The 20,533-nt window shown below is 40.0% G+C and overlaps 1 protein-coding gene across 1 annotated transcript in view; it reads right to left on the reverse strand.

Moving 5' to 3' along the window:
• The window catches only part of CNTN5 (contactin 5), a 987,470-nt gene that overhangs the window by 96,668 nt on the left and 870,269 nt on the right, over positions 1–20,533 (reverse strand). Inside the window, exons 14-15 of the mRNA XM_054015603.1 lie at positions 8,421–8,548; positions 6,508–6,683 (exon numbers count right to left, since the gene is read on the reverse strand). Of these exons, the coding sequence (XP_053871578.1) occupies positions 6,508–6,683; positions 8,421–8,548 (304 nt within the window). The remainder of the gene's footprint in view (positions 1–6,507; positions 6,684–8,420; positions 8,549–20,533) is intronic.

A 20,533-nucleotide genomic window follows, 5' to 3' on the forward strand; every position in this document is an offset into this window, starting at 1 on the left:
ATCAATGATCATATATGATGATCTATGAGCAGCAAAACACTTAAGCATGTAGGATTTTGCACATACCTAAAGCTATACATATGTTTCAGTGCTTTGCTGGATCATGGTCTTCATTTGTTCTGATCATGTTTCAGCATCTGTTTTACAGATGAAAGGCTGCAAGATGATAAAGAACTAAAAACTGGGGTTGAGCGGAGGGAGGAGAAGTGCAGTAGTGCTTCAGTGTACATACTTCCTACACCGACAGGGGGGGCTCTCCCATTGGCACAGGTAATCCACCTCTGGGAGAGTGAGTAGGTAGGTCAATGGAAGAATTGTTCCGTTGACCTAGTGTTGTCTACATGGGGACTTAGGTTGGCTTAACAACGCCAACTGGGGTGTGTGGATTTTTCATACCCCTGACCAATGTAGTTAAACCAACCTGGTTTTCTAGTGTGGACCAGGCCTTAGGCACAAAGCTCATATAGCAGTAACTGTCCAAATACTGTGCATATCATGCCTTCTTCTACAAGACTCTTGACAGGTATTACTGTTATCTAAAGTGATCCTCTTTAATTAGTGCAGCATTTTATGTCAGATGAAGAGTAAAGTTGTTCTTGTAGAACAGCTTGATATTTTAATGGATTCTGCTTCATATAAATCTTTGTTCAGCCTGTTTATGGTATTTATGAATTACAAATAGAAAGTTAATTAAACGAAAGACACAAAGAAAGAGTGAAGTTGGGGAGAAACTTGAAAACATAGGGGATTGGTGGTAGGATATGTGGTCGGTCTCTCTCTCTTCTAGGTCACTAGATCAAATATACCCCATGTCACTAGTGACAAAGTAATTACCATCCAGTCAATGCCTGGTACATTGCATTAAATGAATTAATGAGTCTCTTTTCAAGTGTCCGCATAATAAAAACTATTCTCACAACTAGTACTTATTGGTTCCCTTATTAGTAGTCTCAGCAAAGATCAAGGATTGAGTAGGCATAGATTCTAAATTATTTTTTTATGCCTAGGTGTATTCTTCCAGGTTATAGTTAGGGACACCAGCAGGGCAATGCTGCTGCTTACTTTTAATAGTCTATGGATAAACACAAGAATTCATTCTGCAGGGCTGTCATAAACACTATATTAATTAAAATATATATTTGAAAAGAGCAAGGATGGATGAAAATACACACATGCAAAACCAGGAATCTTCAGCTACAAAATCAAATTTTACTCATTCATAAAGGGTCCAAACTCTGGAGTACTCACTGATACAAATAAACATTAATGCAGATAAAAAAACTGTCCTGAGAAAACCCTGAATAAAATTTTTGGCAAGATTTCAGGGTGTGGTCCAAATGGAATTGAGGAAATAATAAAAATAAATCACTCTTGAAAATTCAGATTCCCATGCAACATTGCCTCTCTGAATTACAGAAACTGCTCCACACAGAGTCCTTTGCTGGGCAAACAGGATGTTTCTAATGCCAAAGGATGTTGTCTATATCTATTTACATACTTGTCTAAACCTATCTGGTATGTGATGGAGTTACACAAACTTTTTTTTTGCCTAGCTGTTCCTTTTAAATCAATAGGAGGGAAAATGAATTCTGTAGTCCTTATCTTCAATATTACTTTCCTCTTCCTTTCTTACTATTCTTTGCATGCTCATCATCTTTCAACCTAACATTTTCACACTTCACCTCTTGCCAGTGATACATGTGATGCATGTAAACTGATGTATGTACCAAATGTTTGCTAGCTCAGTAAGTAACAGACACAGCACCTTCAGAGTATTGTTCTTTGGTCCCCAGTTTGAGAAATAATACAATGTTATTTGTAGATGCCCATAATTAAATACAAAATACACAGTCAAATAAGGCAACAAGTCTTGTTAAGAGATGCTTTGTGTTTTTGATTGTAATCACTGGAGTATTGGTAATTTTCACAGATGGGAATTTAGCATCAGCGCTAATACACTTTTCTATTTGTGGAATTACTTAGGTGGTAGTTTCGTGGCACTACATAAAGCACCAGAATGGTCATTATGCTCAACACCAGAGTCATTCCAATAGCAAGAATGAGCAGCACAATCATCATGTTATGAGTCTGGCAGGAAAACCAAAGCAGGGAAACCATCTTTACCCTACAGTGCTTATGTATTCTGGAGCAACACAAATTATACAAGATTATACTGTATCAAGGCCTAAGCTGCACTCAGCTATCATGTGAGACATACCTCTTAGAGCAGATCTACACTGAAAAGCTAGATCAACCCAGCTACGTCACTAAGAGGCATGAAAAATCCATACCCCTGAGTGGTATAATTAAACCAACCTAACCCCCAGTGTAGACAGTGCTAGGTTGAGGGAAGAATTTTTCTGTTGACTTAGCTAATGTCTCTTGGGGTGGTGGATTACCTACGCTGAAGTGCTGCAACTATGCTGCTGTAGTGTTTCAAGAGTAGCCCATAAAGGTCCCTAATTTAAAGGAATGTTACTCATTTTAGTCCTAACATTCCCTATGTTCCACACAAAACTGGCATTTACTCACTTCTATTGTTGAAAATTACTTTGCTCAGAAATAGAGAATCATAAAGCTGAAGTTAGTGGCACTAAAGGAAGTAATCTCACAGCGTTTTAAAAGTTTCCCATGTGATTAATATTTCTGTCCCTAATTTTGGGTTTTTAATCACACAGTACATCCCATTTAGGGCCTGGCAGGTTGAGCGGTACTGTGGGATAAGCTACATAGAATAACTTCATTTTTCATTAGCTTATCTAGGGCCCTATCAGAGTTAAATGTATTTCATGAAGCAAAGATACATTGGTCTTTGATTAATTTTATATCTATAGTTAAGTTAATGGAAAATAAAACAAGATATAACTGAAACAAACCCCAAAATGAATGGTTTGGGGATTTTTTGTTCTACTTCATAGTCAAAATCCATCAGCAGGGAAAATTCTTCTTTTCTAAATTTATAAATTTGGGGATTACCTCTCTCCACTAAATGGTACACTTCATTCCATGAAGTGGCAGGAACAGAGATCTGTCTGCTGGTCAACTGAGATCTGCTTAAATTTAACTAACACTTTCAAAGAGGAGAAATGATGAGTGGCAGTCTCCCTTGTGGAAGTGAAAAAGAATGTGGTCTCAATTTTCAAACAAATAAGGAATGTAACTAAATGAAGCATACAATTATTGCAAGGGTGTGTGCAAACCATATAATTGTGTTCACAATCATGGTAAGGATAAACCAAATTAATAATTCAGGGACTGATGCTCCTCTGCTCTACAACAACGTTTTACAGCCATTTAGGAATTCTACCACTAGGTGGTGTAACAGTGGTAAATTGAGCCCCAATGAATTTGCAATATATTTTCAAATGTGTATGCTGTGTCTTCAGCCCAGTTTATGAACTTACCAACTGAAGAGTGTTGTTTTTGAAGCAGGTGCCTAAAGAATCTAATTGCTTGGGTATCTCTGAAGAGAAACACACTACTTTTTTATCTGAAATACAACCTCTTTTCTCTCTCCAGTGGGTTCTTAAGATAGTCATCCTTGGCTAAATTATGACTGATTTATATTCCTGTCACTTAGGAAAATGGAACTGACTTTTTTAAGCAACAGAAGGGAAAGAAAGCTACAAACTCACCAGAAAATCTGACTGAAGCCTACAATAGTTCTTTTAATGCAGTGAGATTATTTTAGTAATATCAGGACACTGAAAGGAATCTAAAAAGAAGGGCCTGTGATACTCCGGGTAATGTTCCTTTATAGTATGACACATACGCTGTTGAACAAATTCTGCTGTCAGTTCCACTTCTGCAAACTCAGTTCAGTTTGTCCCAGTATATCAGAGTGAATTTGTATCAGGACGTTCATCTACTGCTTTGTACTTTGCCAGAGCCACATTTCCGTGTTTTGTGAAACTGAGAGACTTTCACTGATGAAAATGAAATCTAGCATATTTTGAGAATTCTTATGTAAAAATCTGCAAAATTCTATTGTCACAAAATGAATGAAAATGATATGAAATCATTGCAAAATAGCTTAATTTTGTGGAGGAAAAAAATCTGCTAAATCAGGACAAATGTGTGTCATTCCACCCCCAAAATTCCTATTTTTGAATCTAAATTGTAGTTTTACTCATCTCTAGTCCTGTCTGATGAAAAGTTACAAGTTTGTCACTATGGGTCAGTTTTGTATAGTATTATAACTCTGAACAGCCAGAAAATTCTGCAATTACAAAATAGCCTGGTAACAGTCACCAGTGAATTGTGACAGAAAAAAAAAAAAAAAAAGGGAAAGTAAAGGGAATGTAAAAGGGAAAGACAAAGGTTATGTTCAATAAACACTGAGCCCATTTTATTAACTAGTGAGTATTTACTTGAAGCTAGATTATCCCCCTCCGTAGTTTCCCATGAGAGGAAACCAAAGAGAACAGAACGCTGTGGGGTTCTTGTATAAGAAGCCACCCTTCAAGTGGGATAGGTTTGGAGTCCCACAGAGCTGGTAAGGGATGAGACCCCCATCTCTGTGATCCTTGGGGTTTTCTGGGGAAAGGACTCCCTCCCCCCATTTCCACTGAAGAAGGAACATTTTGCCTTAGATGACTGCCCATCCACATGGCACAACTAGACCTTATTTGAGCCTTCAACTGCAGCTGGTAAGTAAAAGCAATTACTGCTACCACTTGGCTATCTGTGAGCTAAGCAGGTGATCACTCTGGGGAGCTTGCAGGTCCCCTGTTCAGTTTCTCTCTCCTGATGCCTCATGCAGAATCCTCTACAGTGCCCCTTTCTTGAGGAACAGCAGCTGAGGAACTCCCAGGAGGAAGTAAAGAAAAGAAGAGAGTGCCTTGTAGGTGCCATCTGTGCAGCGTGACTTGCGTCTTTGTAGGGGACACTCTAGCACATACAGGTACCAAGACTGCAGAAGCGTAGTGAGAACATTTGGACTCACAAACGGTTAAACAACCTGAATGAATGTATAACTATGGGGCCAATTTCAAACCTGCTGAAACTCAACTGACTTCATACTTTTTAGAAGAGAACTCTGTAGTGAAGATTCATTGTCACCTGTCATTCTTACCTCTATTTTTCAGTTGCTGGTATCTTTCTAAAAGAAATTGCTTTAGGGCTGAAATTTTCCATGCTTAGGCTCAAGGTCAAAGGTCCAAATTTTGAGCCGAATGAGATCAGTTGCTTTTGAGTCATGTGAGAGGGGTTGGGTGCCTCATCTGTACCAAATGAAATGTTTGTGTTTGCATAACTCCAAAACAGCAGAAATTTCAATTTTCTCAGTGTCCTTGCTGAGGAAGGAAAACCATTCAAGATTGAATAAAATTGCTCAGTATTTTTCAAGTTATGAATATTTAAAACTAGAAAGGCTGTGTATGCAAGTTACAGCACTTTTCTATTTATTTATAATCAACCTTGAGTGATTTGGAATGTTGGGCATGCTCAGATAAAGGTGCATCTGTTGAGGACTCCCACAGAAAGAATGCACTTCACTAAGGGTTTTTATTTTAAAAAACCATCAGAGAAGCTAAATGTAATATATAAATAAATATTGGTAATATAGTAATATGAAGCCAGTCAAATTAGATTACAACTTTTGTGTTTTCTACTGGAAAGTTAAATCTACTACATTCCACGTATATTAGAAATATTAACTTCTAAATTTCCTGATTTTTTGTGCTTGCTTTAGCTATGTTAACATTGCATGAATGTTTGATTTACATTTAATTAACAAGAAGGTAAGGTGAATTATTGGCCATTCCAATGCCAGCCTCATTCATATAAAGAGGTTTCTTTCTGTTCAGAAAGTTCAAGTCTCTTTATATGGCACAGGTTCAGATTAGTTCATCAGTCTGTTTGACTTTATCTAATTGTTACATAGTTACTGTAACAAAGCATACTATTTGAAAACGGTGAGAATGGTTTTTGTCACAGAATTTCCATGGACTGTAATGAGAGCCGCATAGCGAAAACCTCCCACAGTGTTTTGAAAATGAAAATGTACGGCTTCGTATTCACAGTTTAAAATATGTGCTGTGTGAGTAAAGAGGACATTTGGGCAATGTGTGCATGGCTATGTAACTTACATTATCTGTGAAAACAACAACAACGTGAGTAATAACCGAAATTGAGGTTTTGGCTACTAACATAAAAGGCAAAATTCTTGTTTTCCTTACTCATGCTAATAGAGCCATGAAAGTTGATGGAATTATTTGTAAGTGTAAGATAAGGAGGATTTGGCTCAAAGTACCTTCTGTTTTCTTACTAGGATCACTAGATGCCTCACTAATATCACTGGGACTCAGGGCTTTACAGCTATTTTCTTTTTGATTAACGCTGCTTGAATTAATTCAAATGAAGTGCATTTAGTAGTTCCATTAGCGAACATTTCATGTTACATCAGTGGATTTTTTCATCTTTCAATCATGTCATAAATGGGGAAGGCTTAGCTATAAACAAATTGAACTGTTAAAACATTATAGAAGATAAAATATGTTCACTTACTGCCCTGATGCTTTCAAAGTGTCCGCCTTCCTTCTCAAAATCAATTGGCTGCCCATTCAAAGTCCAGTAGAAAGTGACATCTAGTGTGTTGTCATGAATGGCTTTGCAACTGAGGACAATGCTTTCTCCAACGGTTAACTCGGTCCTCTTGGGAGTCAGGTCTATCCTTGTTGGTTCTTGAAAACAGAGAAGAATTAGTAATAATTAAATGCAGGTCTTGTGATATTCTAACATCAATATAGCATTTGCTTGAATTCTATTTAATTCTAAAAGCTTTGTCTGCCTGCTGGGCTGAAGGTTTTTTGTTTCTGAGTACACAGGGTCAAATACTGCACTGTGGTATGTGGGACCATAGTGGGGAAGGAGCAAAGACGGGGTGAGACAGCAATAATCTCATCTTCATGAAAGCAACAGCACGTGATCTCAACAAGTCACCACAGGGAATGCTGGGAAGGGAGACCCGCTACCACACTGGCTGGTGCATTGTCCTTAAGAAATGGTGTTGCCAACTTTCGTAATTTTGTCATGAGCCTCACAATATTATTTTTAAAGCATCAGCTCCTGGAATCTTGTGATTATACAACAATCTCAGCTTTCATTAAAAAAAAAAAAGAGTATATTTCTAGCTCTCATAGCTACAAGGAAAAGTTTGAAAACCTGAACCCTAAAGACTCAAATATGAGAAAACAAATAAAAAGATATAGTGGGTTTTATTCATGATTTGTATATGCTTGGCATTGACAATAATACTGGGAATGCAGTCCTCTAGGTAGAAGGCCTATCCAAATGCACTACAAGAGCTAGTAAGTATGAAGGGGACAGCAGTAGGTACTAGCAAGGGGCATATACTCAGAACAGCAACCTGGGACCAATAGTACAACCTGTGGCCCTGCTTTGAGCCATCATCCCAAGCAACTTTAGGGCTTGAGCTGTCAAGGCGCAGAGCACTCCAGTCCTAAAAGTCACTGTAAATACTCACATACCTGAACATGTGCTTAAAAACTTTTCTGGATTGGGCACAGAGTACTCAGCAACTTGCAGGATTGAGTCTCTCCTACTGGGTGAATTGAATCACCAGCACCATTCTGCTCCCTCACACCCAAGTGTAAGCTTAGTGCAGTTCAGGGTCTGGTTCTTTGTAATGGTCAAGTTTGAACTACTTCCCCTGGATAGCCAGAGGTTCGGTTTCTACAGTTATGTGTCAATAACATATAGCTGCTGCCCAGTGGAAGGTATCTCTCATATATCTTTTGAAAATGCCCTCTGAACTGTCAATTATTCATTGCTGATTTATAACTCAGAGTGAAGTGCTGTGTAAATTTAAGATGACTGATCTCTTATCAATAAACTAGACATCACTTGTCTAAATAGCAACCCAGTGGCTGGGAAACTAGTTCTAACTGAGTAGTTAGAAAACAGGTAATGATCTGCTGGGTTTCTAATCTAGCCATTTCTTTTTAGGATTTATATGGCTAAAAATAAGACTTTATTGCTATACTTTATTCACTGTGTGCATGTAAAAAGGATAATTATTTTTGTCAGCTAGCGTGTCTAAAAGCCAAAAGGTATATACCTCCTTATTTTATTCTCTTTTCTTTTACACACAGAATTAACTTAATAATCTGGAAGCATTTAATTTATGTACTAGTTTCTTTGACACATATGTATCATAAAACATTATGAGCATGTATTCAACAGAGGGGAACCAATTGTTGGCATAATCTTTGGTAAACTCTCTGGGGAGGGGGCATGTACTGTCTTTTTGTTCTGTGTCTGTGCAGCGCCTAGAACAATGGGGTCTTGGTCCATAACTGGGCCTCCTGGAGTTATTACTGTACAACTAATCAATAATCAATAAAAATAATGAATAATAATAATAATAATTAATAACTAATCGGTGTGGTTTTCCATACCTTTAACAAATACTGAGGCTACAGTTTCTGCAGAACCAAACACATTTTCTCCTTGGCATAAGTACCTTCCTTCGTCAGATTTGGAAGCATTCAGGATTTGTAGGCTCCCATCTGGAAGAACAGTTATCCTGAAAATTATAAAAAATGTTTGTATCCTGTAATAGCATGTACCAGCTATCTCAAACATAGGCAGATTCCATGGTGTTATCTTTTAGGGCTAACAAACAGGATTAAACATTGCTGCCACTGTGTGCAAGGATGATCATTGAATCCTCCTCTCTCTCAGGAAAGGATGCAATAAACCCATTTTATTCCCTCTGCCTCCTTAACTCAAAATAGGCTCTGGGAGGAATCAGTGGATTAGTTCTCCTTTGACACTTAATGATGGTGAATGTTAATTGTATTTTTGTAAAAAATATGATCCTTGATACTTTGTCTTTAAAATTTGGCTACTGCATTAGTGTTGAGTGATATTTCAATATTAAGCACACCTGAAACTAACAGTGACCTTAAAAACCAAATCTAAGAATTACAACGGGTAAAAAGTAGAGGATGACAGGGAAAGAACAGAAAATTAATTGCATGTGGCCAAAATATGATTTATAGCACTTTCTATACACAATGTAGGACAGGGATAGAAATGAGTTCTGGTGGCTTCTGTTTACCCTTTATTCCCCGGAGTATTGTGTGAGCCTGATTCTATAATCTCTGTGAGTAATTTCATTGAATTTACAGGGAATTCATGAGAAATGTGCAAAAGCACACCCTCTGTGTTACGTGGTTGAAATGTTAGCCTTTTCAAAACTGTACTAGAAAGAGAAATTTGGATTTGAAAAGGTGGAAAATAAAACACTGTTGCCACTTTTAATATTCCAAAATTTAAAATTACGTCCTCCTTCTGTGATCTCCTATTTGAGTTTTATTACCTTTTTTTATTTTTAAAGTAAAACTTATTGGGTGCGATTCACGCATGTGACGTGAGGGCAGTGAAAGACCTACGTATCACTTAATTCCTATTATGAGGGCATTAGTGGGAATTAATTGGTGTATCAGTCTTGCACTGGTCCTCTGCATAGGGGAAAATTTCACCCATTGTAGATTGTTATGATATAAACCTCTCGTGCTTCTCTCTACCTACATGTAAGGAGAGGGTCCACTCATGCATTCTAGCCAGAGATGGCACGAGAGAGGGAAATACATCTCGAGGGGACACTCCTTCCTATTTCCCAGTCCTACAAAAGTTTAAGTGCGTTTGCAGGTGCTCTGTGGGATTCTGCCCATTTGAAGGGGGCAGAAGTGAGATGATGTTTTTACCAGATCGTTCCTCCACCACAAACAGCAGAGTACATTACTGCAGAGACAGCCTACAGTAACTTACATTGCTTGGTCCTCCATGCTATGGACATTCAAAGAGCAATTATAAGTAGGGGGACAGCAACCTCCCCAAGTCCCATGAGGTTCATTAGCATCTACAGAATCTAAACCTGATTTTAAAAAAAATTAGTCCTTATGGTTGTGAGGAAAACCTTTCAAATACCAACTAAGTGCAAAATGATGCTGTGCTGAATCTGCTGCAGACAGAGAGGCTGAAACAATAACTGCAGGAGAGGTGTGAATCCCTCTTGTCCATTCATCTCAATAGGGTATAAACTCTGAAGACTGTCTCTGGGGGACAGTATCATTAACATCATATTTGATAGGGAGGGAGGGAGATGAGCAGAAACCTACGTCTTCAAATCCTAGGAGGCATAAGAACCAGGAATCAGTGGAGTTGCAGAGTGTCAAAGAGACATTGAACACATTGCCCATTTGCTCTCCTTTTGGCCTTAACTGCTTAGCTGAGCAGAGCCACCCCAAGGAAAAGTGCAAGGAGCTATGGCCCTATCCTGATTGACAGGTTTCACCCTGCCTCCAGTGCAGCCAGTAAAGGGAGAAAAACCCATCTGAGGAAAGGCAAGCCTGGAGAGAAAGCTGAATTATAATTTGGAGCAATCTAATTAAAGCATAAGTCTCAGTAATGTGTACTAACTAAATTATCAAGGCAACTATATAGTGTTCCATCTGAAAAAAAAAAGTGCTGTGTTACCCTGATCATGAAAAATACTGCCCTGTTATTATGTATACTCCACAAGATTTATTGGGGAGGAAAAGCAGAGTCTCATTTTAATGAAAAATGTACTACCATTTATTTCAAATATAAAATTGGTCACCACTCTCAGCAATGCAATATAGCAGCATAATAGTTTCCAGAAGAAAGAAGGGGCAATGAAAGGTCAGGCCAGCTCTGTATGTTATCCACTGCACATGGTGACACTATGGTGACAATATTTTCTGTCTTTCTTTAGGCAAATACATCACTGTATAAGAGACATAGGATTTGTTTAAATATGGCATTGTGAGAACAACAAAAAACATGATCACATTAGACAAATATCACTTAACCGATCTGAATTTTCTTAAAATGTAATCTAACAAGTGAATACACCTGAAACTTTGTTATAGAATGTCACTACCTTCAAAGTAATAATCTAATTTAGGATCTGACAGTGATTTAAGATACATTCTTTCTTCTTTGCAGTGAGCAGCCCATTATATTTTCCTTTTCAGGATGCTCTGTAATCAATGCAGTTAAACTAGCATATCTAATATTACAAGACTTTGCAAAATGGTGACGTTTTTTCACCAGTATAGTGTCAGCTCCAGGTATATGAAAAGCCACTTCAGCAATGTTTACAAATTATAAAAGTTTATACAAGCCAAATTTTAAAGTGAAACAGTTTTTTCTTTAAGAAATTTTGGGCAGGGAGAGCTAAATTTTAAGGGAGATTACTTAATGAATCTTATGCACAATGCCATCTACATTTCTAGCCAGCTTACAGCTCTTGTGATATAAAAGGAAAAGAATGACTTGAGTAATCAAAGGGCTTGCAAGCAGGTCTGCTGGTAAATCAGCTGGTAAGGAACTGGAAGGTAAAATAAATGCCAGGGTTAATCATCATAATTTTCTTTTTTGAGCTTAGGCAAGATAGCAGAATGATAGCTCTATTAGAGACTGAAATAATTTGTTTATCCACAGACCTGGATAGGCAGTGGTAGTGCAACATAGGCAGCTTTAGTGTAGCCTTCTCCACCCTGACCTGCTAGTGCCAACCCTAGAGAGACCACCTCCAGGGTATGTCTATACTTGAATTTTTAGATGCCTTTTATAACGAATTAATTAACATGTGTTATCTAACACAGAAATTCCAGTGTATACACTACACCAAACATTTGTCCCAGGATGTAGACACTTCTTGACAGTCCTTTTAACATTAGGCTGCAGGATTCTTAGATTCATATTAATAGATTCCAAGGCCAAAACGAACATTGTAATCGTCTGGTCTCACCTCCGGCATAACACAGGCGATAGAATTTTCCTAAAATACTTCCTAAATGTCACTAGCAACAAACATCTGTTTCAACTCTGCACTATGCCTTACAATTATGTTATTTAGCACAACAAAAAAGCACATTAAACATAGGCTAGGAGTGTAGTTTCAATGATCACCCAAAGGCTTGGTTCTTCCACTAAAACTGCGAATGATGGTGGCAGTTAGTGCTGGTGGCTTTTGAGACTTGTACACATGTCCAGTAGGAAATGGAATAATCACCAAACTCATTTAACACCGAACTCCCATGAAATGGCAACAAATTTTGATTACTGAGCTGGATCACAGATTCATAGAAATGTAGAGCTGGAAGAAACCTTGAGAGGTCATCTAGTCCAGCCCCCTGCACTGAGAGTAACTCTGACAGGTGTTTGTCCAACCTGTTCTTATAACCCTCTAATAGCGATGATTCCACCACCTCTCTTGGAAGCTTATTCTAGAGTTTAACTACCCTAATAGCTAGGAATTTTTTTCTAATATCTAACCTAAATCTCCCTTGCTGCAGATTAAGCAGATTTCTTCTTGTTTTATCTTCACAGGATGTGGAGAACAATTGATCACCATCCTCTTTATAACAACCCTCAACATATTTGAAGATTGTTTTCAGGGTCCCCCTCAGTCTTCTTTCCTGAAGACTAAAAACATACCCTTTTTTTTTTTAAACCTGGGCTCATAGGTCAGGTTTTCTAACCTTTTGTTGCATTGCAGGAAGTTCAAAGCCTCTGAGGAAACCTTACTAGCAAAGTGCTCATTCACCAATATCTGGAAACCATTTATTAACCATGTTTTTTCCTGAAGTGTCCACACAGATCTCAGATATAGTTCTAGCTTTGCTGAGCTGGGCGAAAATTAAGGCAAAATCCTGGTCTCACTGAAGTCCATGAGTGTTTTGATATTGACTTCAGTGGCTTAGGATTTCACCATTAGGGTATGTCTACACTACAGCTACATACCTAACACAATGCAGTGTAGACACTTCCCACATTGACAGAAAGGGTTTTTCCATGGATGTAATTTATCCACCTCTCCAAGAGATGGTAGGTAGGTTGATGGAAAAATTCTTTCGTCAACCTAGCTGTATCTACACCTGGGGTAAGGTCAATCGAACTACCGCATTCAGATTGTGAAATTTTTCCTAAACCCTGAGCAATGTGTAGTCTACAGCAGGTCATAGTCTTCATAGCAGTGTGTGATCTTATTACCTCCTGCTCCTTCCTGTGGAGACTGTTATTAAAGGACTTGAATCGTAGGAAAAGGAAGTTGTCATTTTGATACTGCTATATAACTGACAGTGGACTTCTACCAGGTAGGAAGACATATGTTTTTTGGTTGTAAAGTTTGTTGGTTTAGAAACTCATTTAAAACACAGGGGCAAATCCTGAGAGGTGCTGAGCACTTGCAGCTCCTACCTAATGATGTCAATAGGAGTTGCAGGAGCTCAATACCTTCCAGGATCAGGCCCTGTGTTTAGAGGAGACACAGGTAGACCTTTAACTGGATTATACTAGAGAAAAGTAAAGCTACAAACTTACATTTAGATGAGTGTTTTTATCTTGCCATTCTAGGTAGTAATTATTGAATAAGAAAAATCAGGCAAAAATGTGTATTGGTGGGAGGTTTAAGGGTGTAAGGTTGCATCTTCAAACCCTTTATTTGTTTTGGTGTGTGATTTTATAGGTCAGGTAGGACTTAATTTTTATATTTCCTAGAAGAGTAATCAAAGCAATTAGGGAAGCATGAATATGAAATTTAGTTAAGGAAGAGCCTAAAGAAAAGCCCTTCACACAGTGCAAACACATAGTGACTGGGTAAGAGAAAAAAGAAGTGACTAAAATGGTTACATTTCCTTTCTCCTATTTTTCTCTTTCAGCTCTTAACCAGGAGTATGAAATTGGTTTGTGTGTATGTTAAAAATGGGAACTTTTTAGATGCAAACCTGGTTGAGAAGCAGTATTGACTAATTTAGCCCACGGCCTTTCACATTGTTCTGATCCGAACAATCTGTCATTTCACATTAGCCTGGATATGGAACCTGTCACTACCCTTTAATGCTGATTTCAACGAATCAGGACAAGTATTTGTAAATAGTTGAAACCTTTGCTTCTCCTTGAATGTCTGTAAGCTCTCTCTCTCTCTCTCGTTCATAAAAGATGTATAAGCATCTAGATCTCATAGAATCATAGAATATCAGGGTTGGAAGGGACCTCAGGAGGTCATCTAGTCCAACCCCCTGCTCAAAGCAGGACCAATTCCCGACTAAATCATCCCAGCCAGGGCTTTGTCAAGCCTGACCTTAAAAACCTCTAAGGAAGGAGATTCTACCAACTCCCTAGGTAACCCATTCCAGTGCTTCACCACCCTCCTAGTGAAGAAGTTTTTCCTAATATCCCACCTAAACCTCCCCAACTGCAACTTGAGACCATTACTCCTTGTTCTGTCATCTGCCACCACTGAGAACAGTCTAGATCCATCCTCTTTGGAACCCCCTTTCAGGTAGTTGAAAGCAGCTATCAAATCCCCCCCATATTCTTCTCTTCTGCAGACTAAACAATCCCAGTTCCCTCAGACTCTCCTCACAAGTCATGTGTTCCAGCCCCCTAATCATTTTTGTTGCCCTCCGCTGGACTCTTTCCCATTTTCCACATCCCTCTTGTACTGTGGGGCCCAAAACTGGACACAGTACTCCAGATGAGGCCTCACCAATGTCGAATAGAGGGGAATGATCACGTCCCTCTATCTGCTGGCAATGCCCTACTTATACAGCCCAAAATGCCGTTAGCCTTCTTGGCAACAAAGGCACACTGTTGACTCATATCCCGCTTTTCATGCACTGTAACACTGAGGTCCTTTTCTGCAGAACTGCTTCCTAGCCATTCGGTCCCTAGTCTGTAACAGTGCATGGGATTCTTCCATCCTAAGTGCAGGACTCTGCACTTGTCCTTGTTGAACCTCATCAGGTTTCTTTTGTCCCAATCCTCTAATTTGTCTAGGTCCCTCTGTATGCTATCCCTACCCTCCAGCATATCTATCACTCCTTCCAGTTTAGTGTCATCTGCAAACTTGCTGAGAGTGCAGTCCACGCCATCCTCCAGATCATTAATGAAGATATTGAACAAAACCGGCCCCAGGACCGACCCCTGGGTCACTCCACTTGAAACCAGCTGCCAGCTAGACATGGAGCCATTGCTCACTACCCGTTGAGCCCGACGATCTAGCTAGCTTTCTATCCACCTTATGGTCCATTCATCCAGCCCATACTTCTTTAACTTGCTGGCAAGAATACTGTGGGAGACCGTATCAAAAGCTTTGCTAAAGTCAAGGAATAACACATCCACTGCTTTCCCCTCATCCACAGAGTCAGTTATCTCCTCATAGAAGGCAATTAGGATAGTCAGGCATGACTTGCCCTTGGTGAATCCATGCTGACTGTTCCTGATCACTTTCCTCTCCTCTAAGTGCTTCAGAATTGATTCCTTGAGGACCTGCTCCATGATTTTTCCAGGGACTGACTGGCCTGTAGTTCCCCGGATCCTCCTTCTTCCCTTTTTTAAAGATGGGCACTACATTAGCCTTTTTCCAGTCATCCGGGACCTCCCCCGATCGCCATGAGTTTTCAAGGATAATGGCCAATGGCTCTGCAATCACATCCGCCAACTCCTTTAGCACCCTCGGATGCAGCGCATCCGACCCCATGGACTTGTGCTTGTCCAGTTTTTCTAAATAGTCCCGAACCACTTTTTCTCCACAGAGGGCTGGTCACCTTCTCCCCATACTGTGCTGCCCAGTGCAGCAGTCTGGGAGCTGACCTTGTTCGTGAAGACAGAGGCAAAAAAATCATTGAGTACATTAGCTTTTTCCACATCCTCTGTTACTAGGTTGCCTCCCTCATTCAGTAAGGGGCCCACACTTTCCTTGACTTTCTTCTTGTTGCTAACATACCTGAAGAAACGCTTCTTGTTACTCTTAACATCTCTTGCTAGCTGCAACTCCACGTATGATTTGGCCTTCCTGATTTCACTCCTGCATGCCTGAGCAATATTTTTATACTCCTCCCTGGTCATTTGTCCAATCTTCCACTTCTTGTAAGCTTCTTTTTTGCGTTTAAGGTCAGCAAGGATTTCACTATTAAGCCAAGCTGGTCGCCTGCCATATTTACTGTTCTTTCTACACATTGAGATGTTTTTTTCCTGCAACCTCAATAAGTATTCTTTAAAATATAGCCAGCTCTCCTAGACTCCTTTCCCCTCATGTTATTCTCCGAGGGGATCCTGCCCATCAGTTCCCTGAGGGAGTCAGGAAACTGAGAATCATAGATTCCTAGATCACAAGGGTCCATTGTGACCTCCTGTATAACTCAGGCCATAGAACTTCCCCAAAATAATTCCTAGAGCAGATGTTTTAGAAAAACATCCAGTCTTGATTAAAAAGTGTCAGTTATGGAGAATCCACAACCCTTGGTAAATTGTTCCAATCAGGGCTGACCTTACCATGAGGCGAACTGAGGCGGCCGCCTAAGGTGCCAGACTGTGGGGGGGAGGGGAGGAGTGGGCACCACTAGGACCCAGAGTGTAAAAAATTGTGTGTGCTGCTGGTGCATGTGTATTCTCTCTGCTCTAGATGCACAGAGATGGTGGAGTGCTGTGCTGGAGGAAGGAGGGCACAAGAGACATAACAGGCATTCAGGAGAAAAGGTGAGAGGGAATAACAGAAAGTAGCAGGAGCTGCAGGGAGAGAAAGGAGGAGGAGCCTCTTGTATATCTCTCTAGCACCCCTAGGAGCCTGGACTGATTAACACCAGCTTCTCAGGGAGCTTCCTGCTGCTTCCCTGAACCCACTTGAGGAGAACAGGCAGTCAACTGAAATAGTACGAGCCAGTTAGGCCCTTAAGATGCTGATATCTTCCCTCACTCAGGCCCTGCTACCAGCCTTTTTATTTGTCCCCTTCAATTGAGTGTTGAGAGCCACTACAGCTGGCACAGAACAGCAGTCATGAGTGAAAGAAGAAAACGCCCCTCTGGGGCAGCATTCAGAAAAAGAAAGAAAGTAAAGGAAGCTTTCTTTCCTAAGCAGGAAGAAGCTCTCCTGAGATACATAGACACAAATGTTCACAGTGAGCCTTCCGGCCCCAGTGAGGATGTGAGTGGTGAGGAGATGCCTGATCTTCCAGTTAGCCGGAGTGCAGGTGACCTGGCAGCTACTGCAGCATCCATATCTCCATCTCAAATGGATGTAACCATGCACATTCCTCAAGGAAAGTGTAGATCAGAGAAGAGTGTGGTGGAGGTGCAAGAAACAGCTGCTGCTGAGTTTAGTTCCTTAAGTCTAGATGATCCAACACTGTGGACCCACTTGAGCAGTAACCTGAGGGACTTCCTTGTATTGTATGGGCCACAGCAAGTGAAAAACTTCATGTTCCCCAAAGACAATGAAAATAGAAGTTTCCATCCAACACAGTACTGGCGTGAAATCCCCAATGGTGACAAAGTGGAAAGGCTATGGCTTATGTACTCAAAAACCCAGAATGTTGCATACTGTTTTTGTTGCAAACTCTTCCAGTCTAATGTTCCAGCCACACGGGGCTCTACAGGAACAAAGGACTGGAAAAATCTAGCTAGAAATCTGGCATGCCATGAGAAGGCAGCAAATCACCAGAGAGCATTCCATAGGTGGAAAGAGCTTGAGATGAGTTTAGGTTAAAGGCCACCATAGATGATCAGCATCAAGAGAAGATTGCATCAGAGTCTCTTTACTGGCAAAATGTTCTGAAAAGGCTCATTGCCATTGTGAGAATGCTTGATACCCAAAACCTAGCACTGCGTGGCACTTCAGATCAGCTGTATGTGCCAAACAATGGAAACTTCCTTAAAATTGTGGAGCTGATGGCTGAGTTTGATGTTGTACTCCAGGAGCATCTAAGAAGAGTCATCACCCAAGAAATGTACACACATCACTACCTTGGAAAAACAATTCAAAATGAGATCATACAGTTACTGGCAACAAAAGTCAAACAGAAGATTGTGGCTGATCTGAAGTCAGCAAGATATTACTCTGTTATTCTGGACTGCACACCTGACATCAGCCATACGGAACAAATGACTTTAATGGTGTGTTTTGTAACAACAGAACTCAGTGAAAATGTCCCTGCAACTGTCAGAGAGCATTTTCTAGAATTTATTGACACTGATGATATTACAGGAGCTGGTATGACAAATGTGCTCCTTAAAAACCTGGAAGATACAGGTATTGAGATAGGTGACATGAGAGGTCAGGGCTACGGTAATGGTGCCAACATGAGAGGAAAGAACAGAGGAGTGCAGACACGGATCCGAGAGTTAAACCCTCATGCTTTTTTTGTCCCATGCAGTTCTCATTCATTGAACTTGGTGGTCAGTGATGCAGCATCAGCTTCTAGTGAGGCTGCTGAATTTTTTAATGTAATTCAAAGCATCTATGTATTTTTCTCTGCATCAACTCATCGATGGCAAATTTTGAAGCAACGTCTGGGAATATCCTCTCTGACACTGAAACCACTGAGTGCCACACAATGGGAAAGTCGAGTGGAGGCGATAAAGCCTACCAAACACCAAATTGGGAAGATAGATGAAGCCATAGTTGCCATTATGGAGGATAATGTTATGACAGGAACTGTTTGTGGGAGAACAGTGGCAGAGGGAAATGGAATCACCAGAAACATACATAACTTCAAATTTCTGTGTGGCTTAGTGTTGTGGCATGACATACTCTTTGAAATAAATGTTGTAAGCAAGAGACTCCACGGTGTTGACCTTGATATATCTGGAGCAATGGAACAACTGGACAAAGCAAAGTCAAACCTACAGTCTTACCGGTCAGATGAGGGATTTCAAAACATTCTGAAGAGTGCACAGAAGTTGGCAGAGGAACTTCACACTGAAGCTATTTTCCCATCCATTCAAGAATACAAGAGTCACTGAAGAAAATGACATTTTGATTATGAGGCTGGGATAATCCCATAAAAGACCCCAAACAACAATTCAAAGTTGAATTCTTTAACCAGGTGCTAGATTGTGCAATACAGTCAGTTGAAGAACGTTTCATGCAGGTCAAGGAACACAGCAGTATATTTGGGATGTTTTATGATATTTCAAAACTCCTCACTTTACCTGAAGAAGACCTACACCAGCAATGCAGGGCACTAGAGACAGTGTTAACACATGATGACATGCGCGATATTGATGTGAGTGATTTAGGTGATGAACTGAAAGTCCTTTCAAGATACATTTCAGTAGGATCAACTCCAAAGGCTGTTCTGGAATATATGTGCACAAATAAGATGACCACCCTCTTTCCAAATGCTTTTGTTGCTCTGCACATACTTCTAACACTTCCTGTAACAGTTGCCAGTGGAGAATGCAGCTTCTCCAAGCTGAAGTTAATAAAAACATATCTACGCTCCACAATGACACAGGCTGGATCGGCCTTGCAACCATCTCAATGGAGCATGAGCTGGCCCAGACTGTGGACCTTTGGGAAGCAGTTCAAATCTTTGCAACCAAGAAGGCACAGAAAGCATCACTTTGATTATTCAAAAAGCTACAAATGCCAGTATTTACTATGCAGACAAGAAAAGTTACATTTGCTGTTCAGGTGTTTGAAAGATAAGTGTTACTTAAAATGTTTGAACAAGGCATTTTAAGTTGTTAGTTCTCCTTTATTGGGATAGGTAGCAGAGCAGTACCATGAGAGGAGTAGAACAGGAAGAAGGCAGAATTGAGACCTTTCAAAGTTTTGGCTCAAGCGATGGTGTAGGGGGGCGTCATTTGAGCTCCCCGCCTCTGGTGCCAAAATGTTGTGGGCTGGCCCTGGTTCCAATGGTTAATTACTCTTGCTGCTAAAAATATACCTCTTATTTCCAGTCTTAATTTGTCTAGCTTCAACTTCCAGCCACTGCATTGTGCTATACCTTTCTCTGCTAGATTGAAGAGCCCATTGTGACGTTGCACTCTATATTTTTATAAAAATATGCTAATGAGTGTGAATATAATGTAACTGGAATATGCTTCATGCAAAAGGTCTCTTGTAAGGTATCATTACAAAGCTTATAATCTACTGAGTGTGGTCATCCTATTTGTATAAACGTATCACTCTTGTATCAGAAACTAGAAATATGAAATATAACTCTGAGAGCCTATCGTAATTATGCAAAGTGTGGGCCATTAATGGTGGTTTGGAATCTTGATGGCTCCCATTAACCAGGACAATTGACTGTAGATGACTGTTTTACTTGTAAGTCTTCCTGTATACGTGTGTGCTGGCAAGTGGGTAATGAAGTCTTATGGTGACAAGTGATCATGTCACCTGAACTGGAATCCATCTTTAACTTGGTGCTTTTCCATTGAGAAGGAGGGTGTGGGAACCCAGAGAGGGACAAAGGATTCCCACCTTATGTAAAAGATATATAAGTGGGTGGAACAGAACAAAGCCCCCGATCATGTGAATATGGCCTACAATGAATTATTGCTATACAGAAACCTCTTAAGTAACCAGGATACAATCCACTTTTTATATTTTTTTATATTCTCACCTTTGATGGAATGCTGTCATTTAAATATTGTTAATCTAATTAGACACCTGTCTGTGGCAAAGTCCCTAAGCACAACATGGAATTACTAGGATTTTATTCAGACCATTTTCTCAAACATTTAT

Source organism: Malaclemys terrapin, chromosome 1 (genome assembly GCF_027887155.1).
Source record: "Malaclemys terrapin pileata isolate rMalTer1 chromosome 1, rMalTer1.hap1, whole genome shotgun sequence".
Lineage (NCBI taxonomy): Eukaryota > Metazoa > Chordata > Testudines > Emydidae > Malaclemys > Malaclemys terrapin.